The 18,403-nt window shown below is 38.8% G+C and overlaps 1 protein-coding gene across 3 annotated transcripts in view; it reads right to left on the bottom strand.

Annotated features, from left to right (window-relative positions):
* HACE1 (HECT domain and ankyrin repeat containing E3 ubiquitin protein ligase 1) overlaps positions 1 to 18,403 on the bottom strand; it is a 104,873-nt gene that overhangs the window by 55,909 nt on the left and 30,561 nt on the right. For 2 of the 3 annotated variants that reach the window (XM_066608072.1, XM_066608088.1), the window contains 4 exons: positions 12,585 to 12,686; positions 9,528 to 9,634; positions 6,439 to 6,685; positions 1,037 to 1,380 (listed from right to left, as the gene is read on the bottom strand). In XM_066608072.1, coding sequence (XP_066464169.1) covers positions 1,037 to 1,380; positions 6,439 to 6,685; positions 9,528 to 9,634; positions 12,585 to 12,686 — 800 coding nt within the window. The remainder of the gene's footprint in view (positions 1 to 1,036; positions 1,381 to 6,438; positions 6,686 to 9,527; positions 9,635 to 12,584; positions 12,687 to 18,403) is intronic. The other variant, XM_066608080.1, reaches the window with a different exon arrangement.

Genomic DNA, 18,403 nt, shown 5'->3' with positions numbered 1-18,403 from the left:
AAACACAACTTAACGTGGATGAATATATAGTTGAAGTGAGTAAACACAATTTGCAATTATGTATTACAAAATCCAGGGTAAAACTGCCACTGAAAAGATGGGAATGGGACAGTAAATACCAGCAACCATGCCATGGGAGAGGTAGTTTCAACAGTTTTACATTTAAAGAAATCAGTAGTTGGACCACACATGGGGGAAGGAAGGGGACTTGTTATTCATATAGCACCAACTTATTCCATAGCGCTTTCAGGTATTTTTTTTACTCATTTTACCAAACTCGGAAGGATAGAAGGCTAAGTCAACCAAGCGGGGATTGAACTTGCAACCTTCAGGTCGTGAGTGAGAGCTTAGGACTGCATTCTGGTGCCTTAACACTCTGCGCCCCAGAGGCCCCTGGAATATTGGAATATGGAATATTATGCACAATTCTGGGCAGCTACACAGTATATAAGAAGGAAATAATTGAACTAAAGCAGATGCAGAAGAGGGCGAGCAAGGTATTTAGGGGAACGGGTAGATTACAGTAACCAGAATTATTATCCACAACTGGCATTCACATGGCAGGATTATAGGTTGGACCTGATTGACAACCATCATTTTTCAACCCTGTCAACTAGGTTACTGTATGTCCATAAAGGGGATTTGGAGCTCTGTATCAAGAAGTTCTAATTGCTATACAAATGTATGTATCAAATATGTGGTAAGAAGTTTATAATTGAAGTTCTCTTTACTAGACAGATTTACTGTAATTAAAAATATAAATTAAATAAACTGTTTTCAGGAATAAATTACTTTTATATAAAATAATTTCTAGTGATTTTTTAGAGAACAATAGTTCTACCATGTAAAATGGACTTAAAAAAAGTTATTATGAACTAATGTTTAGATTTCACATGACGCGACAAAGAACAGAAACGTCTAAGGCTGTCAAAGCCATATACCATTTCTTGATTATAGTTACATTTGTTCTTCCAAGTTGGATTAAGATTTTATGGAGCACACAACATTTATCACCCAAATAAAAAAAGACACAAACCCTTGAGGCATCTGGCAAGAGCAGCACATATAGAAGGCTTGAATGACAGCACTGAGCCTATTTGCGGTCATTGAGATAACATCCTGACCATCTGCAACAGCTTCCTGCTTCCCAGCATTTTCACAGTTCTCAAAGTCTGCAGTGCTTGGAGTTACTGAAAGATGTTCTGTACTCCCATTCTCTCCAATAGTTGATTGATGATCGAAAGAAATATCTTGTTGATCCAATGGCTTTTTCTTGAGTAAAATGCAACTGATGTCGGTAGAGTCTCTCTTGTTTTTCATCAGTTCAGTGGCAATCAGCACAAGCCATTCATCTAATGAATGCCAAAGTAGTTCTAAAGGCTGCAATGAAGACAGTAGTCGTGAATCAAATCAAATAACATACTTTCAATATTGATCATCTGATTTAGAATGGAACCAAAGTATAGAAATATAGTAAGATAAAGAATTAAGACGAGTATATAATATAAATATGGTTACACATATGAACATTAATGCATTCCTGGTTCCAGAGTTCAAGAATGACCTAACAATGTGAACTGCTTTCCATTGCCACCCTTGATATAGCAAAAGCTTTAAAAGGGACATTAAAGAAATGAATGAGGAGAAAAAAAAAACAACTGTGTGTCAGTCTGGAAAATAAAAACACTGATAGTAAAACTGGGGTCCTGGGCCCATCCAAGTTTGATGAGAAAGACTACTCTCCACTCCAAAACAGTGTGTGTGGGGCTGTTCTGCAGCTGAATGTCTCCCAGGCAGGCTCATAAGATCAGCTTTTTGCTTTAGCTGGAACTACAATGCTCAAGATAAAAGTAGAAAAGGATATTGTAGGCATTACTGGTTTTATAGATTTCTTTTTTTATTTGTTGTGTGCCTCCCATTGAAGAATTAGTGCACTCTAGTTTCATCATCCAAGAACTGCAGCCTACATTCAGATGAATGGAGTGGAGTTAGGCCTCATGTCCACAGGGAAAATAAGAATTAAAATCCGCAGCGTTTTTCCCGCACGTGGATCTGCGCCCCATAGGAATGCATTGACCACCCGCGGGTAGATAAATACCCGCGGATGATATTTAAAAGTGAATTAAAAAATTTCTGAAGCATGAAAAAAAAGGACATGCTCCATTTTAGTGTAGATCACGCGTGTGGGAGCTCATAGAGCACATAGCTCAATTGATCTCCCGCATGAAAAATAAAAGACAATTACCGTGCATCCGCAGCCCAAATCCGCGTTGCAAATCCGCAGCGGATCTGATTTTCCCCGTGGACATGAGGCCTTAGGGTGGTTTCACCTCCGCTTAGGAACCTCCAGGCGGATATTCAGCCGCAGATACGGCAGAAAACACTGGAAGAAAAAGTAGTGCATGCAGCACTTTTTTTTCCATCCAAAACCCTGGCAGCTGGACAGAAAGTGAGGGGACCCTGTTATAGTCAATGCAACCCACCGGCTGAGCTGTTTGGTTCCATCCAGAAACCATTCGACCACATGGATCCCCACTTTCTGCTCCCTAAACAGAGGAAGCAAACTGAATCCTGCGCAGATGTGAAACCACTCTTATAGTACCTGTACAGCTCCTGTTAGAGGTGGTGTAGTACAAGGTTGGAAGGGGGATTTTATATATAACACTTATGACCTATAAAGTAAATCAAATCTCAATATTAATGTGAAATACAGAAGATGGTGTCCAAACCCACTTGGCAGTTAGCAAAATCATTAGGTATTGGTTACACAGGTTATCAATGATTAATCTGCAGAAAACATAAATGATCCTCACAGATTAATGTATTGCTGAATATTTTCTTGAGCTAATCAACAATTCTAATTTTGACTCACTATAAGTTACAGTATTTGTGGATGCAGAAAGTTAATCTGTGCTATGAAAAAAAATTAGAAGCCATTATAATCCCACCCTATAAGAGTGGTTTCACATCTGGTTGGAACCTGATCGTCACAGAGGCGGCCTTAGAGTACCGGAAGAAAAAAAAAACTGCATACTCCAGGCATTGAAGCAGTGAGGTTGACTAATTTGAGGAAAGTTTTCATACCCAGTTCATCTGATTCTCATGAGTATTTACATGTAGTAAAGACATTTTGTAACAAGCATCTCATTTTACCCCAAATTCCTGTCTACTTGGGGGGGGGGGCGTTTAAAATCATGCTTATTTTTTTTTAAAGTTTTTCAGGAGGCAGGTAACAGGGATTCTTACTAGCAAAATGGGAGCATTAATACATGTTGAAAATGTGCAAAGATATACTATATACTAGTATCACTATAGAATAATTCGGCATATAGCCTCACACATAGTGAAAATCATCATATATAGACTTGCCTAGCAAGTGTATACCATAAGCGAAGTTTCAATTTGGTTGGGAAAACCAGTTCAGAGGGGGGTGGCGGGGGTTATGTTGCAATGTATGAATAGTGGTTAGTTGATATTTTGGAATTTAGTATTCAATCTTCAACTAAGTGGTTCTGATTTAAAATCAGGCTATTTTGAACAGACAAACATAGTACCAGACATAGAGGACTGAAAATAATAATTCACTAAAACATACCATTGATCATTCAGCTGGCATTGGAAAATAGACCCAGTGAACAGACAACACAAATAATAACATGCTTTTAAAAGAATGACATTTATTATCTTGCAGAGTTGTTCAGTAATTTGCAATATTTTCTATCTTATTGTTATTTATTATTCTTAATATCTATCTTATTTATCCATCTACGGTGTTTCACAAAAGGATTCACCCCTTGGTGCTTTTCCTTTCTGTTGCATTACAACATGGAATTAAAATGAATTTAGATTTAATGTAATGGAGCTGACAACATAGTCCAAATTACAAACCTATTAATAGTGTACCAGCACACTAAAAGCTCCAAGAAATAGCAAATATGCCAACACTGAACACATTACTGCTAAAATCACTGTGTATAAAAGCTCATTGTCAAAAAAATCAGGCACCCAGAAAGAGTTGTTGGAATCAAATGAAACTTTATATGTGCGATTGTAACGTTGATCAGAATGTGAGCTGCCAGTGACAAAACCCCTTTTCAAAACAGTCCAAACAGTTGCAGGGCCATGAAAAAAAACATTCTTTAACCCCTTAGTGACCAAGCCTGTTTGCGCCTTAATGACCAGACCAAATTTTGGAAATCTGACGTGTCATTTTGACATAGCATAACTCCGTAAAGGTTTTGCATATCCAAGTGATTCTGACATTGTTTTTTCGCCACATATTGTACTTCATTTAGGTGGTGAAAATAGTCCGATAGAATTTGTGTATATTTATTAAAAGTGCCAAAATTGGGAAAATTTTAACAAAAATTTCATTTTTTCACATTTTCAACTGCGATATCTCAAATATGTGCAAACATACTGTACAAATTCTTGATCAGATATATATTTCCATCTGTTTACTTTATTCTGGGTGCACATTAGAAAAAGTTCAGGTTTTTTTTTAACCATTTAAGAGACGTGCAAATTTAACATTGATTTTCAGCATTTTGAGGAACACTATTTTCCGGCACCAAGCCAAGATTACAAAGGCTCATAGGTGTCAGAATGATAGAGACCCCCACAAATGACCCTATTTTAAAAACTACACCCCTTAATGTATTCACTGAGGGGGGTCAGGAGTATTTTTACCTCACAGATTTTTTCAGGAATTAATGCAATTTAGAGGAGAAAAAATAAAATTTCATGTTTTTGCAAATATGCCATTTAAAAGATGGGATTTTTTTTCTATAAAGCACATGAAAATGCGTATTTGCACCCAAAATGGATACCCCCGTTTGTCCTGTGTTCACAAACATACCCAGTGTAGCCCTAATCTTCTGTCCATATGCACAACGGGGCCCAAACCGAAAACAGCAGATGGTGACTTTCAGAACAGTCATTTTGCTTAAAGGCGATTTCAGCCCCATTGCCCAATTGTAGAGCCCTTGATGGACCAAAACGACAGAGAACCCCACAAATGACCCCATTTTGAAAACTAAACCCCTTAACGAATTCCTCTAGGGGTGTACTGTGTATCTTGACCCCACGGTTTTTGAATAAATCTAAGCAAAGCAGACGGAAAAAATTACGATTTTCATTTTTTTGGCAGTTGTGTCATTTTAAAAACATTTTTTTGTACAGCACACACATAATTGAAGACTTTCACCCCAAAATAGATACCCCCGTTTGTCCCGTGTTCAGAAACATACCCACTGTGGCCCTAAAATTATGTCCGTATTCACAACGGGACCCAAAACGAAAGGAGCAGCCGGTGGCTTTTAGAACAGACATTTTGCGTGAAGGTGTTTTAGGCCCAATTGCCCACTTGTAGAACCCTTGAGCGGCCAAAACGACACAGAACCCCACAAATGACCCCATTTTGAAAACTAGACCACTTAACGCATACACCTAGGGGTGTACTGTATTTTTTAACCCCACAGTTTTTGAATGAATCTGAGCAAAGCAGATGGAAAAAATTTCGATCTTAATTTTTTTGTCAGTTGTGTCATTTTAAAAACATTTTTTTTTGTATAGCGTACATAAGAATGAAAAAGTTCACCCCAAAATGGATACCCCCTTTTGTCCCGTTTTCAGAGACATACCCATTGTGGCCTTAATATTAGTGTCGCAGTAATCGTACTGACCCATAGAATAAAGTTATCATGTCGCTTTTGTTGCCCTTTGTACGCCGTAGAAAAAAGACGCACTGAAAGATGGCGGAATGTCTTTTCTTGTTACTCCACTTAGAATTTTTTAAAGTTTTTAAGTACATTATATGGTACATTAAGTAGAACCATTGAAAAACACAACTCGTCCCACAAAAAACAAGCCCTCATACAGCAAAGTTGATGGATAAATAAATGAGTTACAATTTTTCAAAAGGGGGGGGAGGAAAAAACGAAAATGGAAGAAAAACAAAAAGGGCCGCGTCATTAAGGGGTTAATGTTCACTGTTTTCTATCTTAATTATTGTTTGTACCTTTAGTAAACAATATTTTGCACATTTATTGTGGTCAGTATGTTGTGTAGATCAGATGGTTTGAACCCCCCAAAATCTATTTAAAATTCAGGTTGTAATGCAACAAAACCAGAAAATGATCATGGGAAGGGGGTGAGTACTATCGCAAGGCTTTGTGTCTACCCTATACCAAGTGGGTTGCAAAAGTAAAGAGAAGCTCTATTTTGGTAAAATGATGCATTTTATTATAAATTTGGTTGATTTCTATTATATTCTATTAAGTGTCTCTAAAATAAAGCTTCGTGTTAAGTGAGAAGAAGAAAAAAAGATGAAAAGAAATCACTGTACAAGAAAGTATAAAATGCCATTTTGACTGACAGATAAAAAGGGAATCATTGAACAAAGATGAAAATGATCATGCATCATATAACCAAACTTACGTCCTGTTCAGTAGGGGTGTGATAAATGAGTGCATGCTTTGTCACATTCATCTCTTTTTGGTCTATCTTCCTAAAAACGTCATATACTTTTCTGACCTTGAACACCTGGTTTCTTGGCGTTTTGTTTCCATTGTAGCCCATGTCATTTCCATTACTGGGGGAAGCAGGTCCAAGGCGAAAAACATGACAGAATATCCGCACAATCCGTAGCAGACTCTTCATTTGAGCTTCATAACTACTGGAGATACTATTGATGGAGAGTTTCATGTGAATTTCTACTTCCTGTTAAACTGTACTTCTTCGTACAGCAAAGATCAAATGAATCTTTAAATAACCAATACCACATTTAGAAAGATATAGATTGATGTGGATTACATGTTTACAGCTTAACAACCGTATCAGACATCCAATCAAAATAAGAGAGATTTAGAAAATAGCACAAAAAACAGTCATGTTGCCGATGCCAACTAGTCAAATGTCTTATTACTCATTTTAAAGCACAGGTCAGGAAATGTATCTTACTAGGTACCTCTGCATACACCGGGGAATAATCATAATAGGGTTACTTGTAAAACACAAACGCAAGTACTGAATCTGCAAGTGTAATTTTACTTGCTGCCATCTACATACAATATTTCTAACAGGTCATTTAGACGACACTTACTGTCTAAAGCCCCATTTACACGCAACGATTATCGCTCAAAATTCGTTCGAACGATGACATATTAGCAATAATCGTTGAGTGTAAATGCTACCTACCATTGTTTACTCTTCGGCTGAACAATCATTTTAAGGTGAGCTTAAAATCCATTGTTCAGCCGGAAAGTCGCTAACACAGACCGCTCGCTGTGTTCTGCACGGGAGTCGGAAATTCCACTGTATTCAGCGGACAGCCTGTGTCAGAACAAAGGAGCTGTGTTACATGCAAATGAAGCTGATAAAGTGCTAATGGACATTAGTGTCCATTAGCACTTTATGCCAACTGATTGCTAAAACTGTCAATCTTTCAACCGTTTGAAAGATTGTCTTTGCGTGTAAATGGGCTTTAACACAACTGTACTGTATGAAAGTTTCATGCAGCTATGGAAAAAATGCTGCAAAGTGAGAATGTTTTTAAATATAGAAGTGTTTTTAGTTCATTTTTATCCATCAACAAATGGCAAAGTGAATTAACCCCTTCACAACCGATGGTAAATTTACGCTACTGCTGCCGGGCGCCCACACAGTGGGTAAAACATCTGAAATAGGCTGTTCCTAACAGCTTGTTCAGGTGCCATCATCAGGACCTGATTTGTTCAGGTCCCGATGACATCATCACTGACAAGGAATGTATACTACAAACTTTCCCAGCATGTCAGCACTGTATCAGTGTCTCACCTTGTCTCTTCCTCCACTCTCCTGTCAGTGTGAGATTAGAGAAGAGATAAAGAGAACACAGTGTGTAAATCACCACATATACATTAAAATAATCCCTTCCACACATTAAACCCTTCTATTACAATCACCTATACGATATTGTTAGTAGAAGTGATTGTACAGTATAGGGTTACATTTTTAATAATCTAGAAATAAATTGCATTTTTAAAGGGTACACTCACATGTAGTGGATTTTGGTGGAGATCAACACCAAAATCTGCAGCACATTTTGCCCGTGGACCTTGTGTTAAACCCATACCATTTAGTGTGGATCTGCAGCTAATTTCACTCTTTAAAATGTAGAGGTGAACTCTATTGCACCAGTAGGGTAATACACAATTTGACGAGGATTTTCCACAGAGGACAACATGCACAGATTGCACTTTTCGATGATATAGAGATCAGGGCTGTGTGGGGTGATCTCATTATTTCCAGGACTCACTGTTCTTTACACTGAATATAGCGCTTAAACCCCATTTGGATGGAATGGTTATCATTCAGAAAATTGTTCAAATGAGTGAAACTGGATAATTGTTCAGTTTGAAAGCGAGCTAACGATGAATGAGAATAGTGAGGTTCTTGCTCGTCATCCATAAAAACCGGCATAAAAACCAGCTCCGGCTCAAGCAGTTTAAACACTGAACAACTAGTGCATGAAAAGTGCACGATTCTCAATGTGAGATTTTTGACCCATGTAAAAGGGTTATTGAAGGGACTGGCTGTATGTTTGAGGTCGTTGTCCTGCTGCAGAATAAATTTGGAGCCAGACACCTCCCTGCCTGTATTTCTCAGCACTGAGGACACTATTACCACTGCGTCTACGGTCCTGAAAGTTGCCCGTTTTTTTGTGCTTCTTCAAAAGAGCTTGAGCAACACAGCTTGAACCCCCAGTGTGCTTTGAAATCTTTACCTGGGAGAGACCTTGCTGATGCACAACTACCTTGCGTCTTGTGGCTGCCCGCAGTCTTGTAATGGTGTATGGCCTGTGACATGAAAGTTTGGGTTTGGCTGTTCCTCACCCAGTTTATGCCTCCTACACAGCGCTCTCTGTATCAGTTAATGACTGTATTTCAACCTGCATTTGACATTGACGATTATTATCACCTGTTTGATATAATTGGTTAATCATACACCTGCCTATAATCCTACAAAATTCATGACGGTGTGCAACTGCACCTAGAAGAACTGATGTTTTCAAAGGGTGGTCTACCAAATATTGATGTGATTTAGATTTCTCTTTTGTTCACCCACTCTGCATTTATTAACAAAAATAAACTATTAACACTTTTTTAAAAAACATTCCTACTTTGCAGCATTGTTTCCACACTTGCCAAAAACATTTACACAGTACTGCAAGTCTGAAACATTTATGGACTTGTCATTAAGTGGAGGGCATTCTATACAACAGTTCAAAGCTGCCTTTCATGGACCCCTATATTCCTGTTTTAAGTGGTTCTGAATACACAGAATTCAGCTAAACATTAAAAACTTCTTTTGTGGTAACCAACCCTAGTGAGAAGTTAAACATTTGAAAAAAAAAAAAAAAAAAAATATATATATATATATATATATATATATATATATATATATATGTTTCACTGCTGATAATCTACAAGTACGTTCACATAGACTTATAAACCAAGCTTCAGAAGCTTTTTCTATTGCCTTCTTACCTTAAGAGTTTGTGTCCATTTGTAGTGGCAACTTCAGCAAGGCTTGTAAGTATCTTAAGGTACTGGCTTTCATTTTGTTGTGATAAATGTTCCAGGACTTGCCGTAACTATGAGCAAGCACATTAGTTTGAGAGAGAGAATGCACTTAGGCAGACAGATTTTCTAAATCATTTCACTTTTTAAAATTTAGGACCAGAAAACACCTTTTGGCACTGCAATAAAGACGCAAACTACTATAAGGAATGTCTTTAAATGCCATTCTGGCGAAAGTACATTTTTCCAACTCTGCCCCCCTCATCCGACTGCCTGTCACACTCTGGAGGTCTAGTCTGTGTATTGCAACTTCCTGTCTGGTGCTTATTAGACATCATCTGGAGGCTGAGATTTTTTTACGTTCACATCTATCCCATTTTCCATCAGCAATGCATTTTTTTGCATATAGTTAAGACTATATCCTTTTTGCCTGCTAATGGGACAGTTTAATTAATTATCATTACCTTCAACAGTCACTGAAATTAGCTACATAACATAAGATTGCAGTCAGATGAGCTGTGATCTCCTATATTATAACTGTGTGACAGGAGCTGTGTAATCATCATCAGGAACTGTGATAGGAGTGTCTTTTCCCCTGTATGCATTTTTTTGTGGTAGAATTCATGTAACAGCATCACACAAACTAAGAATTTAACTAGAAAATGACCCCAAGTAGATATAAGCTGGTCAGAACTGAGATCACCTGACCATCTGAGGAAAAAACAGCTGTGAGTTTCAGACAAAAATAAATAACTAACCAAGGTAAAACTAGCCGACTTACATGCAATGGGGTAATAATGAATGAATAGGAAAAAAAAAATCACCCAAGTGGCCCTTCAAGGGCCTTTTACACGGCCCAATTACCAGGCCCAAATATTTGTTCACCTGAACATCAGGCTGTGTAAAAGGGGACACGATCAGCAGGCGAATGAACAAGTGCTCATTTGTTAACCGATCATGGCTTTTAAGCAAGCATAAAAACACTCGCTGGTAGGCGGCACATTGCTCCATATAACACAGCAGATATGCAGCAGACCTGCGATTGCTGTATGGGGACAAACTATCCTATTAGCAATCATTAACCTGACTGACATGCTTTATCAACCAGTCCTGAGTACAACTGGTTGAGAATCCGTCAATGTAAAAGCATCCATACAAATAAAATAAAAAGGTCATTGAACATCTCCCATTTCTGGAGGGGAATAGACTGAATAATCACTTTTCACACTTCACCTGATTAAACACGACTGCTTTTGGGTTTGTAAATTTCAAACAATTATTTCAAATTAAAATTGATGCATACAATATTTTAACAGGTTGGTCTGGAAACACAAAGCAAATTAATCAATATAAATTTGAGGTAGAGTAACGATCAGAACATATACACTACCGTTCAAAAGTTTGGGGTCACCCAAACAATTTTGTGTTTTCCATGAAAAGTCACACTTATTCACCACCATGCGTTGTGAAATGAATAGAAAATAGAGTCAAGACATTGACAAGGTTAGAAATAATGATTTGTATTTGAAATAACATTGTTTTTACATCAAACTTTGCTTTCGTCAAAGAATCCTCCTTTTGCAGCAATTACAGCATTGCACACCTTTGACATTCTAGCTGTTAATTTGTTGAGGTAAGCTTGTGAAATTGCACCCCACGCTTCTAGAAGCATCTCCCACAAGTTGGATTGGTTGGATGGGCACTTCTGGCGTACCATACGGTCAAGCTGCTCCCACAACAGCTCAATGGGGTTCAGATCTGGTGACTGCGCTGGCCACTCCATTACCGATAGAATACCAGCTGCCTGCTTCTGCTGTAAATAGTTCTTGCACAATTTGGAGGTGTGTTTAGGGTCATTGTCCTGTTGTAGGATGAAATTGGTTCCAGTCAAGCGCTGTCCACTGGGTATGGCATGGCGTTGCAAAATGGAGTGATAGCCTTCCTTATTCAGAATCCCTTTTACCCTGTACAAATCTCCCACCTTACCAGCACCAAAGCAACCCCAGACCATCACATTACCTCCACCATGCTTAACAGATGGCGTCAGGCATTCTTCCAGCATCTTTTCATTTGTTCTGCGTCTCACAAACGTTCTTCTTTGTGATCCAAACACCTCAAACTTGGATTCATCCGTCCACAACACTTTTTTCCAGCCTTCCTCTGTCCAATGTCTGTGTTCTTTTGCCCATCTTAATCTTTTTCTTTTATTGGCCAGTCTCAGATATGGCTTTTTCTTTGCCACTCTGCCCTGAAGCCCAAAATCCCGCAGCCGCCTCTTCACTGTAGATGTTGACACTGGTGTTTTGCGGGTACTATTTAATGAAGATGCCAGTTGGGTACCTGTGAGGCGTCTGTTTCTCAAACTAGAGACTCTAATGTGCTTATCTTCTTGCTTAGTTGTGCAACGCGGCCTCCCACTTCTTTTTCTACTCTGGTTAGAGCCTGTTTGTGCTGTCCTCTGAAGGGAGTAGTACACACCGTTGTAGGAAATCTTCAATTTCTTAGCAATTTCTCGCATGGAATAGCCTTCATTTCTAAGAACAAGAATAGACTGTCGAGTTTCAGATGAAAGTTCTCTTTTTCTGGCCATTTTGAGCGTTTAATTGACCCCACAAATGTGATGCTCCAGAAACTCAATCTGCTCACAGGAAGGTCAGTTTTGTAGCTTCTGTAACGAGCTAGACTGTTTTCAGATGTGTGAACATGATTGCACAAGGGTTTTCTAATCATCAATTAGCCTTCTGAGCCAATGAGCAAACACATTGTACCATTAGAACACTGGAGTGATAGTTGCTGGAAATGGGCCTCTATTCACCTTTGTAGATATTGCACAAAAAACCAGGCATTTGCAGCTAGAATAGTCATTTACCACATTAGCAATGTATAGAGTGCATTTGTTTAAAGTTAGGACTAGTTTAAAGTTATCTTCATTGAAAAGTACAGTGCTTTTCCTTCAAAAATAAGGACATTTCAATGTGACCCCAAACTTTTGAACGGTAGTGTAAAGCAGCCCTATAATTGTACCATATTTTCCCGAAGATCTTCGTTTTGAGTCATCTGGATTAATGTCTGGAACAGTCTGGGATGATGCTGTATGAGAGTGTCACAGGTTTCTCCATAACCACCCTAGAATGTTAAAGTGTACAGAGTTTAGTATTCTGCTAGACAAACAGCTGTTCCTATGAAAAATGTCAAGTAGCTGCCTGTATATTAAAGTTCATAATTAGAAAAATGTGAATTCATAAACCCCACTTAATTATGTAACAGCCTTAGACAATCCATTTGCCAGTTTTACAATCCATATACAATACCTAATATGTATGCCTTGTAATTGAGCATCTTATGATTAGTAAATAAAGCCTGTGTTTACTAAACATTAGATACTCAATTACAATGAATCATCACTCTGGTAAACAGGGGGTTAAAATAAGATTATTTAATAATATTGTGATGATTTTTATTAGATTGTGTCATTAGATGCAACCACTTTCAGAATGTGACGTAGAGTGAATAGTCCAGGCCCCACTCAGAGTAAACAGATGATTTTGCTCCCAAAAAACTGCAGCTAGTCAGACATTTTGCCTGAAGCAGCAGGGAAATTCTCTCAATCTCCTTCACTGATACGTTAATATAAAAAGCAACTAGAGATGAGTGAGCATATTCGCTAAGGGCAATCACTCGATCGAGCACTGCCCTTAGCGAGTACCTGCCCGCTCAGAAGAAAAGATCCGGCTGCCGGCGGCGGGCGGGGAGCGGCAGAGGAGAGCGGGGAGAAACGGAGAGGAGATCTCTCTCTCCCCCCTGCTCACTGCCGCAACTCACCTCTCACCCGCGCCGGCAGCCAAACCTTTTCTTCCGAGCGGGGAGATACTCGCTAAGGACAATGCTCGATCGAGTAATTGTCCTTAGTGAGTATGCTCGCTCATCTCTAAAAGCAGCCCATTATAGGATCATCACAAACAGTTAGGATGTGCATTGAGCCAGCTTTAATTTAACAAGCAACTGTTTTGATGAGGTAATCCTTTTAGCCCCCAAAAATTCCAATTATGGGCAAAAGTATAGAAAATGCAGTTAAAAATCCATATTAAAACATTTTTGTACCACATTAATTAAACCCCTTAAGACCAGAGATTTTTCTTTTTCACGTTTTTGTTTTTTCACCCCCGTCTTTCAAGAGCCATAACTTAGGGTCCTATTACACAAAATGATTGTTGGGCACTTCAGTGTTCAATAGTCGTCCCAGCAATAATTGCTCCTGTGCCTTCACACAAGAGCGAGGATCAATGAATGGAGGTAAAGCGGGCCGAAATGATCTCTGGCACACCCGCATCCATTTACAATAGGCAATGAATGGAAGTGGGTGTGCCAGAGATAAGCAATAAGTTCATAGATGAATCGTTGGCCAATCATCATTTCATTTTTATGCCTGCAGAAACTGAATAACTAACTAATTATGATCAATCGTCATTCAGTAGCTGCAGGCATTTACACTAAATGATTATCGTTCAGATTCCCGAGGTCCAACGAGAATCAGAACTATGATCGGGCACTGTTAAAGGCCTAAATACAACTTGTCATGCAACAAACAAGCTGTCATACAACTATGGCAACAAAAAATAGATCATTTTTTGTTCAACATAGCTGTATGAGGACTTGCTTTTTGCAGGACATTTTTTTGCAAGTTATTTTTTTTAATGTTAGCAACTAATGTGCCATAAAATGTATCGAAAAACTTTTAAAACGTTTTTAAATGGGGTAAAGTAAAAAAAAAAAGTTAAGCCATTTTTTGGGAGGCTTTAGTTTTTACACCGCTAAGGTGCAGTAAAAATGACGTGCAGTTTAATCTGAAGGCCAGTATGATAACAGCTAAACCAAATTTATATAGTTTACGTTATACTAATTTAAAAACTTGAGAAATCTTTTATTTCTTTTAAACATAAAATTTATTTCCATCACTATAATCAAAGACCCAGAATTTTTTTTTGGTGAATGGACTGCGAGGGGCCTTGCTTTTCAGGGTAAACTGGAGTTATTATTATTACTATTTTGGGATACATAGATCTTGGCAACACCAAAACAAATTATATTCTAAAAAAAGAAGTGATTTTATTATGTTGAAATGGTAAAACAATAAAAACCAAATGTGATATCGCCATACTTGCAAAGATTCGCAGACTAAAGTTAACAAGTTATTTATACCACATGTTGAACACATCCCTAAAAACAATGGTGAAGCAGCAGTTTTTGTTTCCATTGGTGAAAAAATATATAAATAAATAACACTCATGCCAAAGAAAAGCTCACATGACAACAGAAAACTAAGAAGTTATGACTTTCAGAATAAAATCTGAAAAAAAAGTGTCAAGAACTGTAAAAAAAAAATAAAACAATTAAAAAAATAAAAACGTTTGAAAACTAGGTCATATCCTTAGATGGGTTTGCCAAGTTATTAAAAAGTGTGACAGAGGGCATGGAATAGTTAAAAACAATAAACTAAGGTGATGTGGCCTGGGGATGGAGGTGTGAGGACACGTTGGTCTCTCTTCTGCTCCAATTGTAGGCCTTTCAGCTACAATTTCCAGAGAATGCAACATTTTTCCTTAACCGATGGGTGGCAATCAAGGGAAGCAATGGTCTTCTCTCCAACATGACAGTTCCACTCAATCCTGCCGTAGTATTTGCTGCTCCCTATCCGAAGGCCCGGATGGATTCTCCACAACATGGGCAGTCATGATGGTGGACTCTGCTGACATCTGCAGCTCCAGCTGGTTCTCTCCAGCGGTCTGCAGCTTCCCTCACCCATCCTTATCCTTCCAGAGACACCTGCAGCCCATGGAGCCACCACCTGCTCCTTCACCTGTGACTGAACAGACATCGCTGGCCTCTGCTGCTTCTGACGGTTCCCCCAGCGGGCTGCAGCTCCAGACTACTACCCTCACTCTCCTCCATCCCTCAGCGGCCAGTCGCAGCCCAGGCCTCAGGCCAGTGACTCCAGGTGACATACTCCATTGCAACCATTGCCTTCAGCATCATATCATGGCTACTCTATCAGTTCTACAGGAGGATACTGGCAGCTACGATACCCTTGCTGCTATACTGCTCCACTCTCAATTGCCATTGAGGAGGATATGCAGAGTTATATTACCCATCTGGAATCTGCTTACAGATATGAAACAATATTCTTGCAATCTAATCTGCAGTCACTTTTAGACCGCTAATCGCATCTTAAGAACTGTAATACCGCAGTAGCATTCATCTTGGATGTTTTACTACAAAATCTTCAAAAACTTGGGGGCTTTCCTTTTTGTTTGCAGGTTGGTTATGGGGGCTGCACACATGTTCTTCGATCCCCAGAGGGAGTTTCATCCTTCATGTTGACCTGAAGCCTCCCTTCAATTTCGATCACGGATTGACCATTTACTCCACCCTTACCTCAGAGGGGTGTAGACAATAGAGAGGTTCTCGTCTGGCCTATGCTCTGCCAGACAGAATGAGGAGTCAATCTTCTGCCAGAGTGTCATCATGTATAGCTTTTCAGGTTGTAATACTTCCTCTACTTGAGATGCTGTTTAAATGTAATAATTTTCTATGTGCTACCATCTAACTTCTGTGTGGTACTAGTACATAAGTTACTCTGCTTGGTCCATATGGTTGTCCCAATCTTTCAACTCCAAGATTAGTCTGTATCTGATTTCATCATTACAATCTCTTCTCAACAGGAACTACCATATGAGGTTTGTACTCCTCATATATGGGACTTCTTCATGTTCCAGATTTCCTTCCTCCTGGAAATTTAAAATAGTTACCTTCTGTTTATGTTACTAAGCCAAATATTATGGTTAGTGTGGTCAATTACTTTCGAACTACGTATATAACATTTAGATTGTGGTTATATATATATATATATATATATATATATACATATACATATATATACACACATATATATATACATACATGTACACATACACATATACACACACACACACACACACACACACACACACTTGTTGCTTGACTGAAGACGATATGCCGCCTTCAGTTTTTTTAGACATATATGTAGATGAACCTTGTCTGAGGCAGGGGACCCTATGCATGTGAGAAATGTACTTCTTACGATCCATCGGAAGTCAGTCACTATCTTAAAGTAATCTGTCTTTGACTGAAGTTGTAACGGTTTTTCTTCTTATATTTGTCAAGTTCTCCTGAGTTTAGATTTTTGGGAGCTTTTGTGCCTCTACCTTTTTCCATCTGATCTTCTTGTTTCTTTTCTTCACTCTACAGCTTTCTTCTCTCTCTTTTAAAAAAAAACCTCTGTTTTTCCCCCTTTTTTAAGTTTTATTTATTTTTTCCCTTTTGTCCGCTCTTTACCCTTTCCATACCCGTCAATATAGCTCGAATACACTTTTTCTCATTAAATGTTCGAGGTCTTAATGTGCCTCAGAAACGCAGTCAAGTGCTCTATCAGATGCGTAAATGAAAGTTCATATTATTCTTTTGCAGGAGACTCATTTTAAAACTGAATACACACCCGCTATACAATACAGACATTATACTACCTGGTTTCACAGCCACAAAACTGTCCACTACAATTCACAAATCCCTCTGTCATGAAGTCCTGGATAGTTTGCTCAACGCCCATACATTTTTCTTAAATTGAAATTGGGTAGCAAGGTGGTTACTATAGGCAATTAATATCATCCTAATCATAGCCAGCAGACTTTGCAGAGGGTGCTGTTAGGGGGTGATTTTAACCTCACTTTAGATCCCCTACTTGGCTGCTCCTCCCACAAAAGCCATGTACCTGCTTCTTATTTGCGCTCACTCAAAAACAATGCCTCTTTAGTCTTCATTTAGTTGACATTTGGAGATTTCTTCATACTCAAGATAAGGATTACTGCTATTTCCCCGCAGTGTGCCAGTCCTATAGTCATATTGACATGTTCTTCTTAAGTCATCGCAACCCTCAGCTTCCATTAGGAATATTGTGTGGTCTGACCATGCTCCTATTTCTCTCTGCCTGGAAGCTCCCGACACACTTCACCAGCCTTGGACATGGCATCTTAACAACAACCTGTTAATAATGATGCTGTGATTCCATGTCACTATCAGTACAGTGGGAGGCTCTGAAAGTGTGTCCTGCAGGACATTTTAATTAACAAAGGCACACGTTTGAAAACGGAGCATTCCTTTAAAGTTTCCTCATTGCCTAACAGGATTCGCACGTTGGAGTCAGCTCACTAGGCTACTCGGTCTTTAGTTATGTTAAATGACCTTCATACTACTACCGTGGAACTTAGATGCCTACTCGATCAGAAATATTCACGCTAATAAATACAGGTAGTCCTCTTGCTCAACTTTTGCATCCTTGCACTTCTGACATATTTGGTCCCCAGATTGAGACCCCGATAGGAGAAATGTATACGGTTAGAATCTCAAGAATTATTGCGAAGCTACAATAGTGAGCTATGCAATATTAGCGGTCCATATTCTGATATGCCCTCTGAGGTTTTACAGACTAAGATAACAGAGTATGTGTCCGATATTGCCCTTCTGACAATTACGAATCAAAACTTCCTTATAACAGGGACTTGACAGCTGAGCATGCGGATTTTGTTATCAAATCTACTCACGCTTGTAAAAGCCCAGGCCCTGAGTGGTTCTCTTGAAATTTCTACAAATTATTTTGAGAGCAGTTGTTCCCTTTTCTAACTAGAGGAGTTATAGGGCGATTTCATTGCTAAACATCAATGTTAAACTATACTCTAAATGTATGGCTAATCGCTTGGGTCCTATTCTCCCAGCCTTGATCCAAAATGATCAGGTGGGTTTTGTGCATGGGA

This window comes from Eleutherodactylus coqui, chromosome 1 (genome assembly GCF_035609145.1).
Source record: "Eleutherodactylus coqui strain aEleCoq1 chromosome 1, aEleCoq1.hap1, whole genome shotgun sequence".
Taxonomy (NCBI): Eukaryota; Metazoa; Chordata; class Amphibia; order Anura; family Eleutherodactylidae; genus Eleutherodactylus; species Eleutherodactylus coqui.
This window is presented reverse-complemented; position numbering and strand designations above follow the sequence as displayed.